The sequence below is a fragment of the Fonsecaea erecta genome (genome assembly GCF_001651985.1).
Source record: "Fonsecaea erecta strain CBS 125763 chromosome Unknown Scaff14, whole genome shotgun sequence".
NCBI classification, from domain to species: Eukaryota; Fungi; Ascomycota; class Eurotiomycetes; order Chaetothyriales; family Herpotrichiellaceae; genus Fonsecaea; species Fonsecaea erecta.
In genome coordinates, this window is record NW_017387257.1 from 123,686 (window position 1) to 141,293 (window position 17,608).

At 53.6% G+C, this 17,608-nt stretch overlaps 5 protein-coding genes across 5 annotated transcripts; 3 read left to right on the forward strand and 2 right to left on the reverse strand.

Annotated features, from left to right (window-relative positions):
• Window positions 1-295: 295 nt before the first annotated feature.
• AYL99_11364 (hypothetical protein) lies at window positions 296-2,361 on the reverse strand (the record flags this gene model as incomplete). The annotated part of the gene is made up of 2 exons (XM_018842870.1): window positions 296-2,139; window positions 2,193-2,361. 2 exons carry the CDS (start codon window positions 2,359-2,361, stop codon window positions 296-298), a joined length of 2,013 nt encoding a protein of 670 aa, XP_018687630.1.
• A 1,011-nt stretch (window positions 2,362-3,372) lies between these two features.
• AYL99_11365 (hypothetical protein) lies at window positions 3,373-5,433 on the reverse strand (the record flags this gene model as incomplete). Its single annotated transcript, XM_018842871.1, has 1 exon — window positions 3,373-5,433. The coding sequence occupies one exon, from the start codon at window positions 5,431-5,433 to the stop codon at window positions 3,373-3,375; it is 2,061 nt and encodes a 686-aa protein (XP_018687631.1).
• Window positions 5,434-6,567: 1,134 nt separating this feature from the next.
• Window positions 6,568-9,113, forward strand: AYL99_11366 (hypothetical protein; the record flags this gene model as incomplete). Its single annotated transcript, XM_018842872.1, has 2 exons — window positions 6,568-6,645; window positions 6,705-9,113. The coding sequence occupies 2 exons, from the start codon at window positions 6,568-6,570 to the stop codon at window positions 9,111-9,113; spliced, it is 2,487 nt and encodes an 828-aa protein (XP_018687632.1).
• Window positions 9,114-12,689: 3,576 nt separating this feature from the next.
• AYL99_11367 (hypothetical protein) lies at window positions 12,690-14,033 on the forward strand (the record flags this gene model as incomplete). Its single annotated transcript, XM_018842873.1, has 1 exon — window positions 12,690-14,033. One exon carries the CDS (start codon window positions 12,690-12,692, stop codon window positions 14,031-14,033), a length of 1,344 nt encoding a protein of 447 aa, XP_018687633.1.
• Window positions 14,034-16,537: 2,504 nt separating this feature from the next.
• On the forward strand, window positions 16,538-17,599 carry AYL99_11368 (hypothetical protein; the record flags this gene model as incomplete). Its single annotated transcript, XM_018842874.1, has 1 exon — window positions 16,538-17,599. One exon carries the CDS (start codon window positions 16,538-16,540, stop codon window positions 17,597-17,599), a length of 1,062 nt encoding a protein of 353 aa, XP_018687634.1.
• Window positions 17,600-17,608: the final 9 nt, after the last annotated feature.

Here is a 17,608-nt window from a genome sequence, read left to right on the forward strand (position 1 = left end):
ATCTCGCAATACCCCGCAGCGTCGCTCTTCATAAGTTATATGGATTTCTTATACAAGAAGATCCAGTATCCGGTATATCTTATGTATACGCCCCCGACTGCGGCTGTAAAATAGAACCGCATTCTTCCCCGTGTCGTAAAGTCATCAAGTCTTTATCCTGTCCGAGTGTCATACATCCCTGCATACCCCGTGTCCAATTCGAAAACAGCAGCGTCGCTGACCCATAATCTGACTGATCGTACATGAAGAAGGGACAAATCTTTGGCAATGCCTGAAAGTCACCCAAACCGAACATTCATCCAAACTGCTGATCAATCTCATCGTCCGGTTTCGTATGCACAAAAGCCCGCTTGATGAACACCTTCCACAAATGATTCTTACGACGCTTTGTTTTGTTGTCGCCGCCTTTCTTGGAGGAATCCGCGTCTTTCTCGACATGCTCGGTGTCGGTATCGCTCAAATTCAGGCTGTCCCGTCCCATTTTCTCCGCCAGATCCAGCATCGAGCGTACTGTCAACTCTTCCATCCGATATGCGCTGTCGTTATTTGTGGTGTACTCCAGAGAATAATGGAAGTGCTTGTAACGGTCTTTTTTCGACGACTTGTCGGCGTGCATCAGCTCGTGAACCCTGGTTAGATTGGCGTAATATTGCGTGAACGACAGGAGAGACAGTGACTGCGGAGAGTAAGCCGGACCAGGAGGAGACGACTTGGATGGTGGTTTCGGCACTGGGAATTTGGGTTTCTGCGGCCCTTTCTTCTTCTTCTTCTTCTTCTTCTTTTTGCCTTTCTTCTTTTTCTTAAGATCGTGGACATCGTCTTCCGATTCAACGTCCGCGCCAGACTCATCTTCACCTGCCTCTTCGGAGATCACTTCCAAATCCGCCGAGCCATTCATGTGGTGCTCGGCCGCAGGTTCACCAATCGCCCCCTCGGCTGGGTGTTCATTCTCCAGCCCTGTGATGTTGTACTCGATAACCCGAAGAGTGGGAAAGAAGTTGGGAACGACGCTTGGAGACACTAAAGACATACTGTACCTCTCAGCCCATGGTCCACCAATGGCCTCAAGAAACTTTGCAAGCTCATTCTTCTTTCCAGCATCGACAGTGTCACCTGGAATGTCCGCATCATCCAAAGACAGGTATGAATGTCCCGCCGGCGGTTTGGGTAGTGCGGACCAGCCTGATCTCAATTCATTCAAGTACTGAGCTTTAGCGGCGATGGAGAAGGTGTCATTGGGTGATGACTCGAGGCGCTCGATTTTGCTAGGCCCGTCATCGACGCCCTTAATATTGAACTTGTAAGGCAAGTCCTTCACGTCCTGGAACATAAAATGGTCGATGTTCATATGTCCAAATATCGATGTGACAATCACATCTCGATACTGTCTCATCCACAAAGTGAACTTGTGATAGCAGCTTTCGTCCCAATTCTGTTTGCTCTCGGTCCTGGCCGGTGGCACATGGCCTATCAGGATGGCCTTCATGCCCCGGTCGCGGAGGAACTGTAGTTGAATCCGGAGCCACTCCATGTGCTCGTACCCCGGCTCTGACTTCGGGTTGCAGCCATCGACCGCCGAGTTTGACTCGAAAAAGTATAGTGTGTTGAGGCTAAAGACCGCCAGTCTATTGGGTATAACTTCGGTGAAGAACCAGCCACCTCTTGCAAATGAATGACGTTGTGCCTGTGGGATAAACCGGTCCCAGACGTCCAGATAGGACCGTGTCCACTTGTTGGGCCCAGAGGTGAAGATGTTGTGCGGGAGAATGTCATTGTTTCCAAAGGTGGGAACGATGGGAACGACGAAATCGTTGGTTGGGTCCGGGTCGTCTTTGTTATCCGGTTTGCCGAACGCCTCCACGAACTTGTCCACAATAAATTGGTTGAGCTTGAGCACCTGTTTATCTGACCGGGGTTGGCGCTCGTCGTTGTCGTGACGGGCGGAGTCGCCGGTCCAGACGACAAAATCGATTTCGTCCTTCAGGTTGGCCTCGATCCATCGAAATGTGGCATTCACCAAGCTTATAGGTGTATCGCAGTCCGTCACTTCTGCTCCATAATATCCGGCGCTGCCATGGCCTGAATGACAATTCTGTTCTGGATCGGAATGAGGCTTGTAGAAGGGGTCGGGATGGATATCTGTGGGAAAGGTCAGCGTCACCAGGTCTGTCAGAGGGTCGCAGCTACAGTACCTGTGATGTGTAGGAATCTACCCCGGAGCTTTCTGGGTGCAGGCTGCGATTTCGGCGTCGATGGTCTGCCAACCACTTGCTGTGAAGCATCATCTTTCCAAGGGATATTGGGAGGCGCTGCCGCTACGAGCGCTGCGAACAGCCACAAGCAGCGGGCAAGGCGAACCATGGCTGAAATGTTAGTCGAGGCCACATGGACTTGACCCGGTCAAGCAAGCAGACTTCATCAGAGTAACCAAAATGAAGCGCCGATGTATTACGTGCGGATAAATCTTGCAAGCGAAAAGAAATCCCCTGTAATATGAGGTAATTGACGTGCAAAGACGCATGCGCAGGTAAAGGTCCTCGAAAATTGGGCTCAGGGTTTGAGGTAAACCCACGTCATCCGGCGAATGGGGGCTCGGTGCAACTGGCTGGAATCCAAGGCTCCGGCGGATGCAGGCGACTGCCCTGGGCGAGCCTAATTGGACCAACCGCCCCTGTAACGGCCTAGTGAGCCTAACGAGCCCCTCGATGTCCCCGCGATGTGCGCGATGGCCAGGCACACAGGTGCGAGATTCCGGAGGTAAAATAGCCGGGCGCTGGGCACTGGGTGATGTGGCGTTGCAGAAAGCCTAGCGAGCCCTTTTCGCGCATGAACGCTGGGCAGTACCGGATCAGAACTGGGTGAGCAGCAGTCCTCGGAGGCTTAGAAGAACATATAAATATCGCTGGCGGGAGCTTAGGACTGTGCATGTGCTCTGAATATGTGTGACAAACTTCGCTTGGTCTTGCAGCTGGCTTCCTTCTGATGATCACGTCGGCACTGTGTTCCTGCGACCCCCAAAACTCTGACTGTGCGGTGAAGCTGCTCCAAGGCCAATTAGCAGAACCATGGAATACACGTGGGCTTCGTGGTGCTCTCAGATGACTTCGGTGCCTGCCCTCCTTCACGGGAGCTGACACCCTCTTTGGTCGTGCTCGGCGGATCTAGGTTTCTTGAGCCCTGGTATTCGAATTCTAATAGGGGAGACAATGTTGTGGTTGGGATAAAGTCCGTCCTGGAACGGCTGGCATATCTTTGGTTCTCTGGTGATCTCTGACCGACTGCGCATGAGGCACGCGACAGGATGCATCCCACACTACTCCTAGGCAATGCTGCCTGATGTAACTTCTCATACATCGAGATCAATGCTGCGTTTTAGCTGCGACCTCCGTAAAACTCATAGCTCCGCCGAGGCAGCGACCCTTGCGGCATGGAATACAGGGAGGGCATGTGGTAGTCTTCAGGTGGCGTTAGCATCGGTTGTTGCTGCATATCGGATTGGACGGGGTCATGTTTGATTGGAGGACTCGGGAGTTGAGTCATGGTTGCGCCCTCATACTGATAGGCATTTGTAGCTGGATAGATGTTGCTCGCCATACTGCCGTATCCTATGTTGGTGCCCGTTGGAGCATTGACATTGACAGTGCTGGAATACTGCGCAGTGCCCATCTCCATCTGCCTGGTCTTCAGTCGTGAGAAGAGAACAGCCGATTCCTGCTCGAACTGTTCTCTCATTGCCGGCATTGACCAGCGATGCCGTGCAAAGTCGAGAATTTCAATGATCTTCCGCAGGCAGATGGTCGCCCGTTGACCATTGTCCAGAGGCACATTGTTGGCCAGAGGCGAGCCTTCACGGATAGCATGCGTCGTCTTGATGAGGCGATCAAAATCCGACCACATGACATCCACAAACTTCTTTCCTACGTATTTTGCTCGGCAAATGTCGGCATAGGTTAGGTACGCATGCCAGCCGACATCCTGTGTGATGGGCTGCAGAAGATCGGCATACTGAGCCGAGTATTCGAACACCAGTTCTTTGTTGAGATCTGTCAGACTGGTCGGGGGAACACGTTGGTTGGGCGAAACTACCAGGATTTGACAATACAGCCTTTCGAGGTTGAAAAGCATCAGATGACGTTGCGATAGTGTCGATGGAATCGTGGAATACCAAGCGTGGATATCATTCGACACCGAACTGGCATAGGTAGCCGCTGTGGCTAGAGGCCACTGAGATCGAGAAGACCATCTTGTGCTCTGATAGAAGGTTGACTGAACGCGGCGGATGTCGAACAAATAGAGGCATGGTTTAATTGAATGCTGGAATACGCGATTGGAGGATGGATCCGACGCTGATTCTGGTAAAGGCACCTCAGACGCGGAATCGTCGGTGAAGGAGAATGGCCGATCCAGGGACATGCTGACGAGACGGTCCAGAGCGTACACACAGTGAAATATCCGTCGCCGCAGGTCCAATGCATCCTTGCTGATCTTCGTCTCCAGAGAGGGCTCGCAGTGCAGTCCGAGATCAACCATGAGGCGGGCCGCCATGCCGACGAGATACCAGGGATCATAGTGTGCCGGGTCTACCAGTGAATACTGTACCAGCAGGAGGAGAGCTTGTACTCCAGCAATCGATCCAGGATGGAGAACATAACCAGCTAGTCCTCGGGCCGCTGACATATGTTGGAGCGCTGTCTTGTCGTTCTCGTCCCCTCTCCGCTGCGAGTTCGAGGCGTACGCAATGGCCAGAATCAGTCGCACATACCACACGTCCAACGGCGCAACATTTGGAATTGCCGAAGACTCATGGTAGATGCGAGACAAGCTTGACATCAGGTCTGTCTCGGAGAAGAAGGGGAACAGCGCGTATACGTTTTCCAGATATTGATTGATCATGGGAGTAATGGCATATCGTGGAGGCAATCCTCTCGATTCAAGAGGTGGCAGTTCTTCTCTTGCCGCTGCTGAAAGGAGGAGCTTTGCAAATGACATGCTCGACGTAAATCCATGAAAATCGCGCGATGTCGCATTGACTGTGAGGAAACCAAAGTCACTGACCAACTCGTCGACATCGGAGGCCTCTTTCCGGCGAGCTCCACTGATCTTTCGTCGCTGAGGTGGCCGCCCTGTCGTCAACTGAGTGGCGGACGGCGACCGATGGCTGCTAGCCTCTGCTCGAGCAGCATTGATCTTTTTCTGTAACCGCTGAGCGGCAGCTTCCAGCGCTGCAACATAGCTTCTTTCTTTGCCCCGAGCAAATTCATCATTGGCGCTTGTGCAACTGGTTGCTTTGCCGGCTCGCTCACAAGCAGAACAAGCGGGCAATTTCCCATCGCATTTGATTTTGGCAGAGCGGCATCTTGCGCACGCAGCAACGGGCCTGGACACTCGCAAGGATGGCGCCAAGAGCGCCTCGATGGACTCGGTCTTCGTCATGGTTGAATGAAGGGCTTCAGAGGTTACAGGCAACGCATTTCTGTTCGGTATGTTTTGGGGGCGCCGTGGGCTATTTGACAAAGACAAGTTGTTGGCACCGAGTCGGTGACGATATGGTTATCAGCCGCAGGCTGAGCAGTGCGTCCTCGATGGTGGTGGTGAAGGGGGGAGGAACGATGCGGTGATTCCGCAAAGGTCAATTGATCACAACAATTGATTCGACAGCCTGATTCACGACCGGCTTGAGCTGGGTTGCAGATGTTGAAGTCGTCTTCCGTTGTGGTTGGTGACAGCGATTAATTTGTCTGGTTGTCTGACTATCAGCAAGGTTGATGATCTCGGTCAAGGGCTCATCCATTGAGGGGTTGGTGGGCACTCAGTGGGCATTGACCCTCTATCATTGGGGGCTAAGGAGGCCCCTCATTTGGTGGCCGCTGGGGGTCTCTGGCGACCGCTGGCACCTGTTCCCCGCCCAATAGGCGAAGCCATCCAGAGATCAACCCCCATTAAGCTTCAGCCGAGGAGGATCCCTGAACGCCTGGACCGCAAAGAGGCCCTAGCAGCCTTCTCCCAAACTCAGGCATGACAGGTAAAATGCTCGCAACACCCTAAGCACCCACCGGGCGAATAGGCGTCCCGGGGATCCTTCTTGGCTGTGTGCTGTGCCCTTCAGCTTTTGCATTTCAGCTCGGTGTCGATTCTTCAATCTGAGCTGCAGAGGAGTCAAATCCATTTGGCAGGTGACTGAGACTTCCAGTTCGTCAAGATCTATGGCCGACCGTTACATCTGGCCCTAGAAGCTGGATCTTTACCAGGCGGGCAGGGTGGTCTCTGCCTTGCTCAAAACCGCCTCTCACTGCTGACAGGCTCACCAGTTTTCCACTAGGTGGTAACCCTGTGCCCAAACTCTCTCAACGCAATCCAATGGAGTCTGGCCTCATCTAACGCACTGTCCAACATCTGATCATGAGCAAACTTACCAGGCTCTATTTTATCACTGGAAGGCCGCGCACACATGATGAGGAATGGAAATCGACGTCCACTGGCAGACAGCTCTCACCACCCATAGCAGCTTGATCGTCGACCCTTTGCTGTCGGCTCCCTGAATTGATGGCAGAAAACGAAAATGCGACCATGGCTGACTCGCCGGGGACGGCTGGAACTCGGGATAAGGTCCACCACACGGTGACTGCCTGCGTGCGATGCAGACAAGTGAGCCTTCTTATTGTCCTGTCAGGTCTCCTGGGATAGTCCGTACTGACTTGTCGCAGAGGAAGACTCGTTGTGACCCCGCGCTCCCCCGGTGTGAGCCTTGTGAAAGGAGCAACGCCCACTGCGAATACTATGACTCGACCAAGAATAGAACAATTCCTCGGACTTACATCACCTCCCTTCAGGATACCGTGCGCCGGCTCAATGAAGAACTAAAGGCATTGCAGAAAGAGGAGGAGTATGAACCCGACCACGAGGCAATGGCGCGTGGCGCTGGTCTGGTCAAGTTCAGTGACAAAGACGAAAGCCGATTCCTGGGCCCCTCAAGTGGTATTGCCATCACTCGGTTTGTTATGGAGTTCGCAAAACAGAATTCGACCCGGAGGACAATCAAGGACGTCGTACCACAGCATGCCGCTCAAGAGATTAAAGACAAGTTTGAGTCCGAAAGCAGCAAGCCTACGTCGAAAGTGTACCCTCTCATCAGTTCGGTCGCCGCCCCAGATCTCCCAACCCGTGATCTCATGGATCGCCTTGTCCAGATTTACATGGTCAAAGCCCAATACATGCTCCCGCTTCTCCACGAACCCTCTTTTCTTAAAGAGCTCCAGGCTGTTTACGATGGCTCAAAGGACCCGACTCTGAATTTCCAGGTCCGTCTCGTTGTTGCAATTAGCATGCAAAAGCTGGACAAGCAATACGCTGGACTTGCCGACAGCTACTATCTGGCTGCGCTGCCATTTTTGACAGACGCCGTCCAGAAGATGGATCTGTCAACACTCCAATGCTTCGCACTCATCGCCCAATATTCATTGCTCACCCCTACCCGAACCGCGGCATACTGGGTGGTAGGTATCGCGGCAAAACTGTGTCAAGAGCTGGGGCTGTGCGAAGAAGAGACGATCGGTCGACCACCTTCCGGCGGCCGGCCCAATTGCCTTGAGTTGGACATGCGACGGCGGTTGTTTTGGATCATAACATCCATGGAGTACGGCCTTGCCCACAGTCTTGGAAGACCAAGCGCATTCGGCGTAACTGTGGATAACATCAACGTCGGCTTTTTTGAGCTTTGCGACGATAAATATATCAGTGCAGACGGCCTGCTTCCCGGCCACCATCCAATCATGAAAAAATGTATCTCGATACATTTCTTCAAGATGAGACTCCTCCAGGCCGAGATCCGACGGACACTGTATCTCAAGAAGCGAGAGGCACCGGTGCACGACCAAGACCCGTGGTTTCACCAGATGCTGACCAAGATTGACAATTGGGTTCGTGATTGCCCCAAAAACGACGAGGGATCCGGACTGAGCGAGGCCTGGTTCATTGGTCGCAAAAACACAATGATGGTCTTTATGTATCGACCATCACCGCAAATTCCCTGCCCGTCTCTTCACGCCGCTCAGCAATGCTACTCAGCAGCGACTTTCAACATCATGCTCCAGAAACGCCAGGTGGAAGGAAATTTGATCGATATTACTTGGATCTTTACCCAAGCCATCTTTATGGCGCTCAACACGGTACTCTGGTGCCTATCCTATCCTGGTATTCGACAGCAACATCCCTTGGAAGAGGTCCAGAAGCACATTCGGGACGCGCTCAGAGCGATCGAACTCTGCGCCGACCGCTGGCCGGGCGTGCGCTCTGCTCAACAACTCTACGAGAACCTCGTGTTTGGCTGTCTCAAGGCGTACGAAGTCGATAGTAAGGAATCGCCCGCATCGCAATCGGACTACGTCTCCTCTACAGCGACCCAAGAATTGAACTCGGCTGCCGCGTCACAGTTTGCGAACAGCCCAGCCAGTACAACAAACACATCAATATACGGTGCCCAATCCCCCCAATCCATCCATAGCGTGCACGCCGCAACAAATAATCACAGCTTCAAAACCGCCACGGCTGGCTACATCGATCATTCGGCGCAGCAACCATTCCATTCTCAGCCAGAGATGCTCCCTACAACAACACAGCCAATGGCCAATCTGCAACAACAGTATATCCCTACGACCACCCACTCATCACTTCCCAGTATGGACGCTGCTTCCATGCACTATAGTCTGCCTGGTTTCGAGACACATTCCTTCCCAGCAACGACCGGTGCAGATGCTAGTGGTGCGTGGACAGCCGCACCTCTCATACCGGGAGTTATACCTGGCATAACGGGCTCCCCCAACATGAACTACGACGATCTTCCATACCTAGCCTCCTTCGGCCACGAGTATAGTCGTTACATGGGGCAATCTTTCCCCCCACCAGGCCCGTACGACCCTTCTGGCTCTTCGGGAATAGGGGCGGTAGCAGGCGGTCATCCTGGTGCACCGGGCAATTATGCCATGCAGAGCCTGAGTTCCCAGCAGCAAATGGAACTCATGGCCATTCTGGAGGCTGAGCGGAGCAATGGCCAATTGCCGGATGTGAGTGGGATGATTAGTGATGCGACGACATTTTATACGCCACAGTTGCCATAGCCAATCACGTCCACTCTGCTGGTTATATCAGATGTGAGAATTCAACTACCACACGAGGCCTGAAAATGTACCGGGCACAACAGGACAAGAAAAAGACGGGCAATCTTGCTGCGCCTGCGGGCTTGTCCTTTAGGACCAGTGGTCTCAAGTCGGCCGTGCCTAATCGCCAGTCACATAGGCTGAAGCCAAGGGCAATAGCGAATACCGGCCAACCTTTCCCTTATGGTTCATTTGATACTAACGGATCTACCGGATCAACCCAACAGGCTGGTACCGGGTGGCCCCCATTGCTCCCGTAGCCATCATGTGCTGTGGCATGTGGTCAATCTTGCCCGAAAGACGCAAGTTGGAACCAGGCTCCAAGGCAGACATGCTCTGCCCATTCAGACCTATTCACACATCCCAGAGGCGCCTTTGAATTTTAAGCGCGATCCGCCTTGCCCATTGGCCCACCAAGAGCCTATTTTAGGCTCTGAAGGCAGTGGATTGAAACGGGGACACCGTCGCACTTCTCGGAGGGTCTAGGAGATCAGGGATGTTATTACGATCTAATGAGCCTGGTGAATGCCTGGCTTGCAGCCTAGTCTTCTGCTGTCTATCTGGTAGCTGGGGAACCTTCACCTCGATGGCAACCATCATGCAAGGCAACGCCCAGCAAATCGTGGCGTCCACCGAACATCGCATGGAATTTGTGTAGAAGCGGTGGAAGGCGCAGATATTTAGCGTTCTTTAAACTACGGGGGGCAAATAGGACAGCCACAAGGAAGGTTGGCGTCTTGAAGACGAATCAAGGCAGGATGGGATGGAGATGGAAAAGGAAAAGGGCAGTCAAACGTCACCCTTAGGGCCTTGGGTCTGGAACCTTTGAGCTTTGGGGATGAGCACCACGTTGTATGTCGCAATGTCTTCTGATGAATGCTCTTGTATGAAGGAATTCCAACGAGACTCAATGATGCCATGAACATGCAAAGCAAAATGCGAAACTGAACGCCGAAATGCGTGCAAAGTACTGACAGAGTACACCTAAGACAACCCACCCAATGTTGTCGAGCGAATCGATCTATCTACGTACTGACACAAAATCGCATCTCTGGATTGGTCGCCGGGCGCACATGGATGGTCGAGACTCGAGAGTCTAGAAGCCCGCGAAAGTCCAGAGCGTGGCCGTTCAGTCGGTCGACGTGCGTCACTTCACGTCAAACACGCCAAAACATCAAACATGGGTTTTCAGAGGGCACCCGTTGCAAAGACAGGGTTGCTCGGGTGGCCGGTCTAGGGGTGTGTAGGTAGGTATGGTACTTTCTGGATGGATGGCCGCGAAGAGAGCCCGAGGAATTGCGTAATAATCGCCCAGGGTGGGCAGGGGTCGTGGATCATGGTGCACGGATTGTTGGTGTTGGTATTTGTATGCATGTACGCCTGGATGGTCACGGCGCAGAGCCACTGTTTGTACGCCCGGGCGCAATCGTCGCAGTTGCGGGCGAGAGAGTATTGAGCGCTGGAAGTCGCATTACACGGGATTTGTTGCAGGGAGTAGTTGAAGGATTAGTACATTTGGCGTAGATGAGGAGGATGAAGATGGCGACATTGACAGCGAAGACCCTCAAAAGAATTCTTGTCCCCCAGGGTCTCCGGTCACGAATTCGATCGACGAGGCGCTTCAGGCCGCTCGGGGCCAAAGCTGACTGGTCTCCGTGGAGACATTAACGGGCAGTTTCTTGTCGCACAGCGTCCCCCCGGTCGCTGCCGACACCAATCGGCTTGTTCTCGATAGTCAGGCGTCACCGCTGATTTCGTCGCGTGGTCGGTTCATGCTGCGTGACCGATCGGTCTGAGCTCATTGCAGCTCAGGAACTGCTGAATCGCAGAGTAAGGAGCAGTAATAGTGGTCAATCGGGCGCTGGCTGTGGCAGCGAATTGAATGGTGGTCGTCGAGTCACCCAGTGAGTGTAGTTGGTGTGGCTACGGAGGGGGCACGTACACGTCGGGCTTCATACCCAAAAAAACGGTCCTGGAAGACAGAGACACTGGATTCTTTGTTTGCTCCAATAAAGAGTTGTTTGTCCAAAGAGGGACTTTCTCTGTCTGGAACAACGTCCGATACCTATTAATGCACGCACGGAGTACTGTCCTCTGCCCAGCCAGACAGGGTTTCTGCCGAGGGTTCAAGAATTGCTCAACACTTCCAAAGATTCCAGCCATGCACGCACGGCATGGCAGGCCCCCAGGGAGAAAGAGAGAGAAAGGCATATCCGAGGGCACCAATCCCAAGTTGCGCTTTCGAGGGGTTGGTGGCATGTATCTCTGAACCCATAGAATCTACATGTGGAGGGGACCAGGGGGATGTACTCGGCACATGATATGTGTGTGGGAGAGTCCTTTTGGAGCCTGAAAGGTCCCCCCTCCCATGCCTGCACAAGGTTTGATGGGCCAGTCCTCTTCGCACCAGCTACAGCTGGACTCGGAATATTGGCGTCAATGACGCAGTGCCATTGGTGCTATCGACTGGCCGGCTCACGGCCATTCCGGACCATTGGGTCAAGACCAGGGAGCGATGCCAACGGTCGTGAGGGCGGAGGAAATGAATGGATTGGTCACGTTGGCAGCACAGCCACTCCGCTCCGGTTGGTGGCCTTGACGCCTGTTCAATCAGCCACACAGAGAGCTTCTTCACGTGCATATGGCCTCGGAGGGTGGTTTCCATGGTGGTCTCTAGCGTCGTCGGCGACAGTCAACGCGACCAACTTCGCACATCTCTGGATCTTCCTGGTCGCGGTGAAACGATGTAGAAGACAACTCCTCTGTATGTCTTCTTTCGATACATGAAATTCTCAGAAGCTGGCGGAGACATCAGCCACAAGGAGCCACAAAGCTGTGGCGTCCTGTCTGTGATTGGCCTGCAAAGGTGAGATTATCCCCGGGAGTTGTTTTTGACTTTGATACCTCGGCATTCCGTCGATTGCTAGCCAATCAGGATCGGTCGCCCTCCCCGAGAGCCCTGAATTGCCTGAGGCTGTGCATTACAGGGCCCATTGCGAGGCCTTTTGTCTCCCTGGTGCTGGGCCACGACAAATGACGGAGGGCGCCACACTTACAACTCGTTAAGCAAAACCCCCTGCAGCGTGAGAGCCGCATAATCCCATGACTTTTACCCATCGCCTGCCTAAACCGAGTTCGAGAAGCCACACCAGTGGCTTGGAGGTGCTGGATCAGGGCGGGTAGGAAGGGCATCTTGCTAGATTGGTGTCTAAGGCCGCGTTCACGGGTTGCCCAGCCTCGAGTCAATATCAACTCACCATAGTCCTCCGGCGAAGACTTCTTTCTCTTCAAAATCCCAAGTCTCCCAAACTCATCCGCCCACCAGTTCGTTTCAGTCCGCGAAACATGCGTCCGAACAGATTCGTCTCTTCAGTTCTCTCGTTCCACGTCCTTGACATTCGTCGTCCATACTGTTTCTTTTCGTACTAGCCTGCTGGTCGGGTTTCCTTTTCGTTGTCCCCAGCAGTGCGATTTGTCCTTGGCGCGTTGATTGATTGGTTTAATCTCTTGCCACCTGCGACCATGGAGCATTTCACGATGTCGTTCTCGACACCGGACGAGGGTCATCAGTCGCGGGTCCCGTTAGCCGGGCGAATGATCGACAGTCCATCTTCGGAGCTGGAAATCCATTTCCCTGCGCAGCTTGGGTTCCGAACCCCGGGACCTATTGCCACCCCAATAGGTCCAGCCAATGCGTTCCAGCCAGCAACTTGGTTACAGCTCCTTGAACAAAACCGGGTTAGTTTTTCGAATGACCCTTCGCAGAATGCCCTTTCACACCGCCAAACGACCAGCTCCAATACCATCATTGCAACAATTGTTGGTCGACGCGATATTGCAACTTTTCGAGACACAGTGTGCAGCTACCTTCGTCTCACGTCGGGGTTGTGGACTGAGTTATACAAACCTCGTGAATACTCAACTGCTCATCACCTCCTGACTCGTTACCTCTGCCAGCAGTACGGCAGACTCCCTTCTGACTTGTGGCGCTTGATCAATGAGCTGAGAGATCAGTTTGATTTCGAGCAGTCGCGCTATGAGTGTATCGACATCATATCCTCGATCCCGACGCCACCGGACCCGTTTGCCCAGAGTTTGGCACCTTCCGGGAGCGAAGGGTTGGATTTGAGGGAGTCTTATGGGTGGACAACTCTTCGCCCCGTCGAAGCAGGCAGTTCTAGTGCAACCCAAATGTCAAGCCCAGGCCCTGGCCAAGACAGTCAAACAAGATCCACAACACCTGTATCTGTGGTCAACGGCAGGAGAAGATTCCAAAGTCCTTCCTATTCAAGAGCGCGAGGAAGGGCGCCACGAGGAGAGAGATATAAATGCCCATATATGAATTGCAGGCACGACGCGTTTCGAAATGCTGGAAATTTCACCAACCATATGCGCAGCCGCCATGCGGAGTCAGAGTATGGCAATCGACATCCGTCGGATTTCCTGGTGCCAGACTTTTCTCCTCAACCGAGCAATCAAGGCGACACCACGGCCTTGGGGATTACAAATCTGAGCGACTCACCTGTGGCGCGACGAAGATTGTCTCAGGAGTCCGGTGCCAGTGAAGATGGAACGGCGACCGCCAGCGATGACCCTATCAGAGGTGTCGGCGACATTGCTTTCACTCCCGAATCGGATGCGTTCCAGTTCGACATTGGCCAAGGAATATTTGATGAAGGCTCTCCAGGGGCGTCTGTAACCAGCGGGCTGGAGCCAAGCGCCCTTCTGGAGGCCTTTAGATTTCTTCCGACCGACCATCGAGCACAGCACACGTTGCAGGGTGAACGCAATCAGCGTTCTCACTACCCACCGCATGATGAGGTTGGATATGGTCAATTCCACATCATCGAAGATCGAAGATGGGAAACAGGAAGCGGCTAGCTTGAGTTGTGGATAGTTCATTCGAACAAAGGTGAATTCGTGCTGAGCGGTTGTCGGTATTGAGATGTCCAAGTTGCAGGTGGAAGATGAGGATGATGCATAAACCCTTGTTTGTCCGTATTCCTTGAGTCAGGCCAGTTGACCCCTGTTCGAAGATCACGTTCAGGCCATGGGCCAGTGCACACAAAGTGGGTAGAAAATGTGCCATAAACTGATCAAAGCATACCAAGGTGCCCGGGTGGCGGAAACGGGGGTTTGCCGCTGGGGACTGATTCGAGCCTGTTCGTGTGCAAAGAGTGCGCTTTCGGTATGAGGCGACTCGTGTTCGGGATACGGAGTTCCTGGTTGTACTGTGCCATCCACTGACCCCTTCGATAATGGTGGAAGATGGCAAGAAGGTATCGGACTTGGTCCAGGGTTGCCCATGTGGCGGAAGTGGCGGTGGGAAATCTCGCTCAATAAAAGGCAAACGGATGAGACTCGTCAAGAATTCCTCCTCTTCGATTTGATGATATAGCAAAGCGATAAAACGTGAAACAGACCTGTTAGAGCTAGTATCCACAAAAGTCGGCCTTGTGACTACGCTACGAATTCCACGAATAAACAGGGGACGCGGGAACAAGCAGGAGTGATGTCTATCGAGAGATTCTTGACTTCGGCTGGGAAAACGGACGCAATCGGCCCGAGCAATTGGTGGAATTGTGGCAATGCCTGATTGGAACTCATTAAGTAGGCGGGACTTGTGAGGTTTTGGGGTCCAGAGCAAATAGGCAGCTCACCGTCAAAATCGCGTCGCATCCGCCCAGCTGATGAACGGTGCGGTTCGTCCGTTTCTGACGCTCCAATGCAGGTACCCACAGACTCGAGTCCTAGTACTGACGGCGAATGCTGCTCGTTCGAGTCGAAATCCATAGACGAGCCCCTGTGAAATTGCTGATCAGCACACGGTCTGGCCTTGAGCCATCGAAAGTGCCCTTTGAGTACATCATTCCATGGGCAGAGGTGGATCGATATTTCTGGCTGTCTCAGCTGGTTGCCGCTATGGCACCATTACGATGGCGGCATGACGAAACAGGCCTTCACCTCGAGTAATTGCGATCTCCCGGAGCAAAATCGAGCACAGCAGCGATATACGGATAAGTAATTGCTGTGTCGGACTCAGTGGCAATTTGTGGTCAACTGGACTGGCCCTGGGGAGGCACCTGTCCCGGAAGAGCCCTTCTGGCAACAGACATGATGGGGAGGTGAGTTACGGTCGACACTGTGCGAAACCGAGAGGCGGGATGAGCCAAGGGGGTGAGGTCATTTTCGCCACTGGGCAGTCTGGTAAACGGGATCAATGCCTCGAAACTCGTATGCTAGCAGAGGCTGCCTCCTGCACCTCCAGGCTCGGGTCGGACGATTTTCGTGATGAAGAGGACTTTCCCTTGGCCGTCGGATATGCTGTCCCTGCTGCTTCAGGTGGGTCATCCGCGGGGCGAGTGAGGCTTAGCTTTCGCTGCACTCTACGTAGAAAGATGTGGTTTTCGGGAAGGGGATAGACGAGAATCCTCGCGATGAGATGGGGATGACAGGAATTGTTCGGTTACGGTGAGTACGCAACTGGCGGCTTGAAGGGGATGGATGGGTACCTCTTACACGTTGCATAGCTGCACCACAAATCACGAGCGCAGAGTCGCAATCACCCCCTCCCTCAGTGGAGTCCTCCGGGGGGTCAGTCGAACCTCTTAGGCACTGGAATGTGAAGGGGGCGTGCCCGGGAGTGCCCAACATAGGTGCGGCGGGCACTCTTCGGCTGTCCTTAGGGCCTCTCTAGCCCCGACCAGCTTCTGTTAGCCTAACCCAACTGGGCGCAAACGCACCCTGTTGTGAATTTATCTTTCAAGTCCTTCGCTTTCACATTTCGCAGTCAGATGAATTCTCACCTTGACAGCCTCAAACCTGCACTCATGATGATTTACGTTGCTGCCCTGCCTAACTGCGATTGCCCACCATCTGTTGTTATAATGCGCCACTGCTCATTCCCCCCCGTCTGGCCTCTCATACACCTGGTTCTTCTGCGTCCGCCCTATATCACCTCGTTGGCGCCCGCAGCCTGTCATCCGCATTCTGTTCAGCTCAGATTGCCTGAACCCATTCAATCAACTCCAGCCCAATTGCTACCATTTCATCTCTCATGTCTGTTTCCTAGTTGTCTTTCTAGCCATTGTCGGTGATAGCCATTTTCGAATACTGCCTTTACTACCAAACGCTGTCTAGAACTCCAGAGCGACATTGTTCCCTCGGTCGGACAACTTTGGCTGCCTCTCCGAACCTGCCCCCTCCGATTGTGCCTTTCCCCCCCTCAACAGATCGACCCTCCATCCCCTCTCAGGCGATACCGTTGTACCTCCCCGTCCGGCCTATTGAGTGAGCTCAATATCCCTGCATCACCTCCTTGCCCTGAGCCGGCGATCATGTCCAGCAATCCTCCATGCAATAGGCCTCGGTCGCCGCAACCAGCAATGCCTCCTCACTCACAAGGGTGTCCTCGTATCCCACAAACCAATACCATCCCTTTCAGAATTACGCAATTGACCCGTCACCGATCTTTCCTCCTCTATTCACCTGTCATCCACGCCCTGCTTGATGCTGGCGAGGAAGAATGGAGTGTGTTGAGGGACATACGTCAGAGACCGTTGTCCCCCTTATTCCAAGTGTTCTTTCCAAACATTTACTCCACTCCTCCGGACGATATCTTCTCGTTGATTCTACAGATCAGAGCAGACACGCGCTGGCTCGCGCTGAAGCAGACAGTCCTTGTGCGAGTCCACCACGCTCGAGCTTCCAGTCTGCAAAGATCAGGTCACTCTTCCACAAGACCTCAAGAAGAGCCATCTCAATTGCCTCCGAATTCCCAGCAGAGCCATCCCAGATTCATATCCCAACATCCGGGGCGCGGTACGGGCCCGTCTCGCACCGCCAGGAGCCCTACCTCTGCCGAAGGCCGTTCCCCGACAGGGAACCCGGGTCGAACCGCTCCACGAGGCTATCGTTTCTATTGTCGGTCGAGAAATTGTAAGAAATCCTACCAGAAACAAGGACACTATGAGAACCATATGGCTCAGATGCACGCCGAGATTGCTCCCCACGACCCAGCCGAGTCGCTCCACGAGATACCGAGCTCAGGACAGCCTAGTGTGGAAGATATGAGTGATCTGGATGCAGTAGGACCGCAGTCAAGTGTAACGACGCTGACAGCTCCTCGACCGACCATAACGATTTCGATGGCACCGCCGTCTATCCCACCTTCCCCCAGGCGGCCGATCGTCCCGCCGCCTGCCCTCAACCCGCATACTGTCGGGTCCGACACCATTCAGTCCGGTACCAGCCCTCAGACCAGCAATCCCCAGGAACGACCTCCCGACACGGATATGTTTCCGTCTGGCGTGGACTACATTTTCGACTCAGACTGGCGCTTTATCTTCCCCCTCGGCGACCAGCAATCACTGGAGCCACCGCTGAGCCCAACACATTCATACCCCAATCCAGCATTTTTCCCCGCGGACTCTCATATGGAAAGCTAACGACCGACT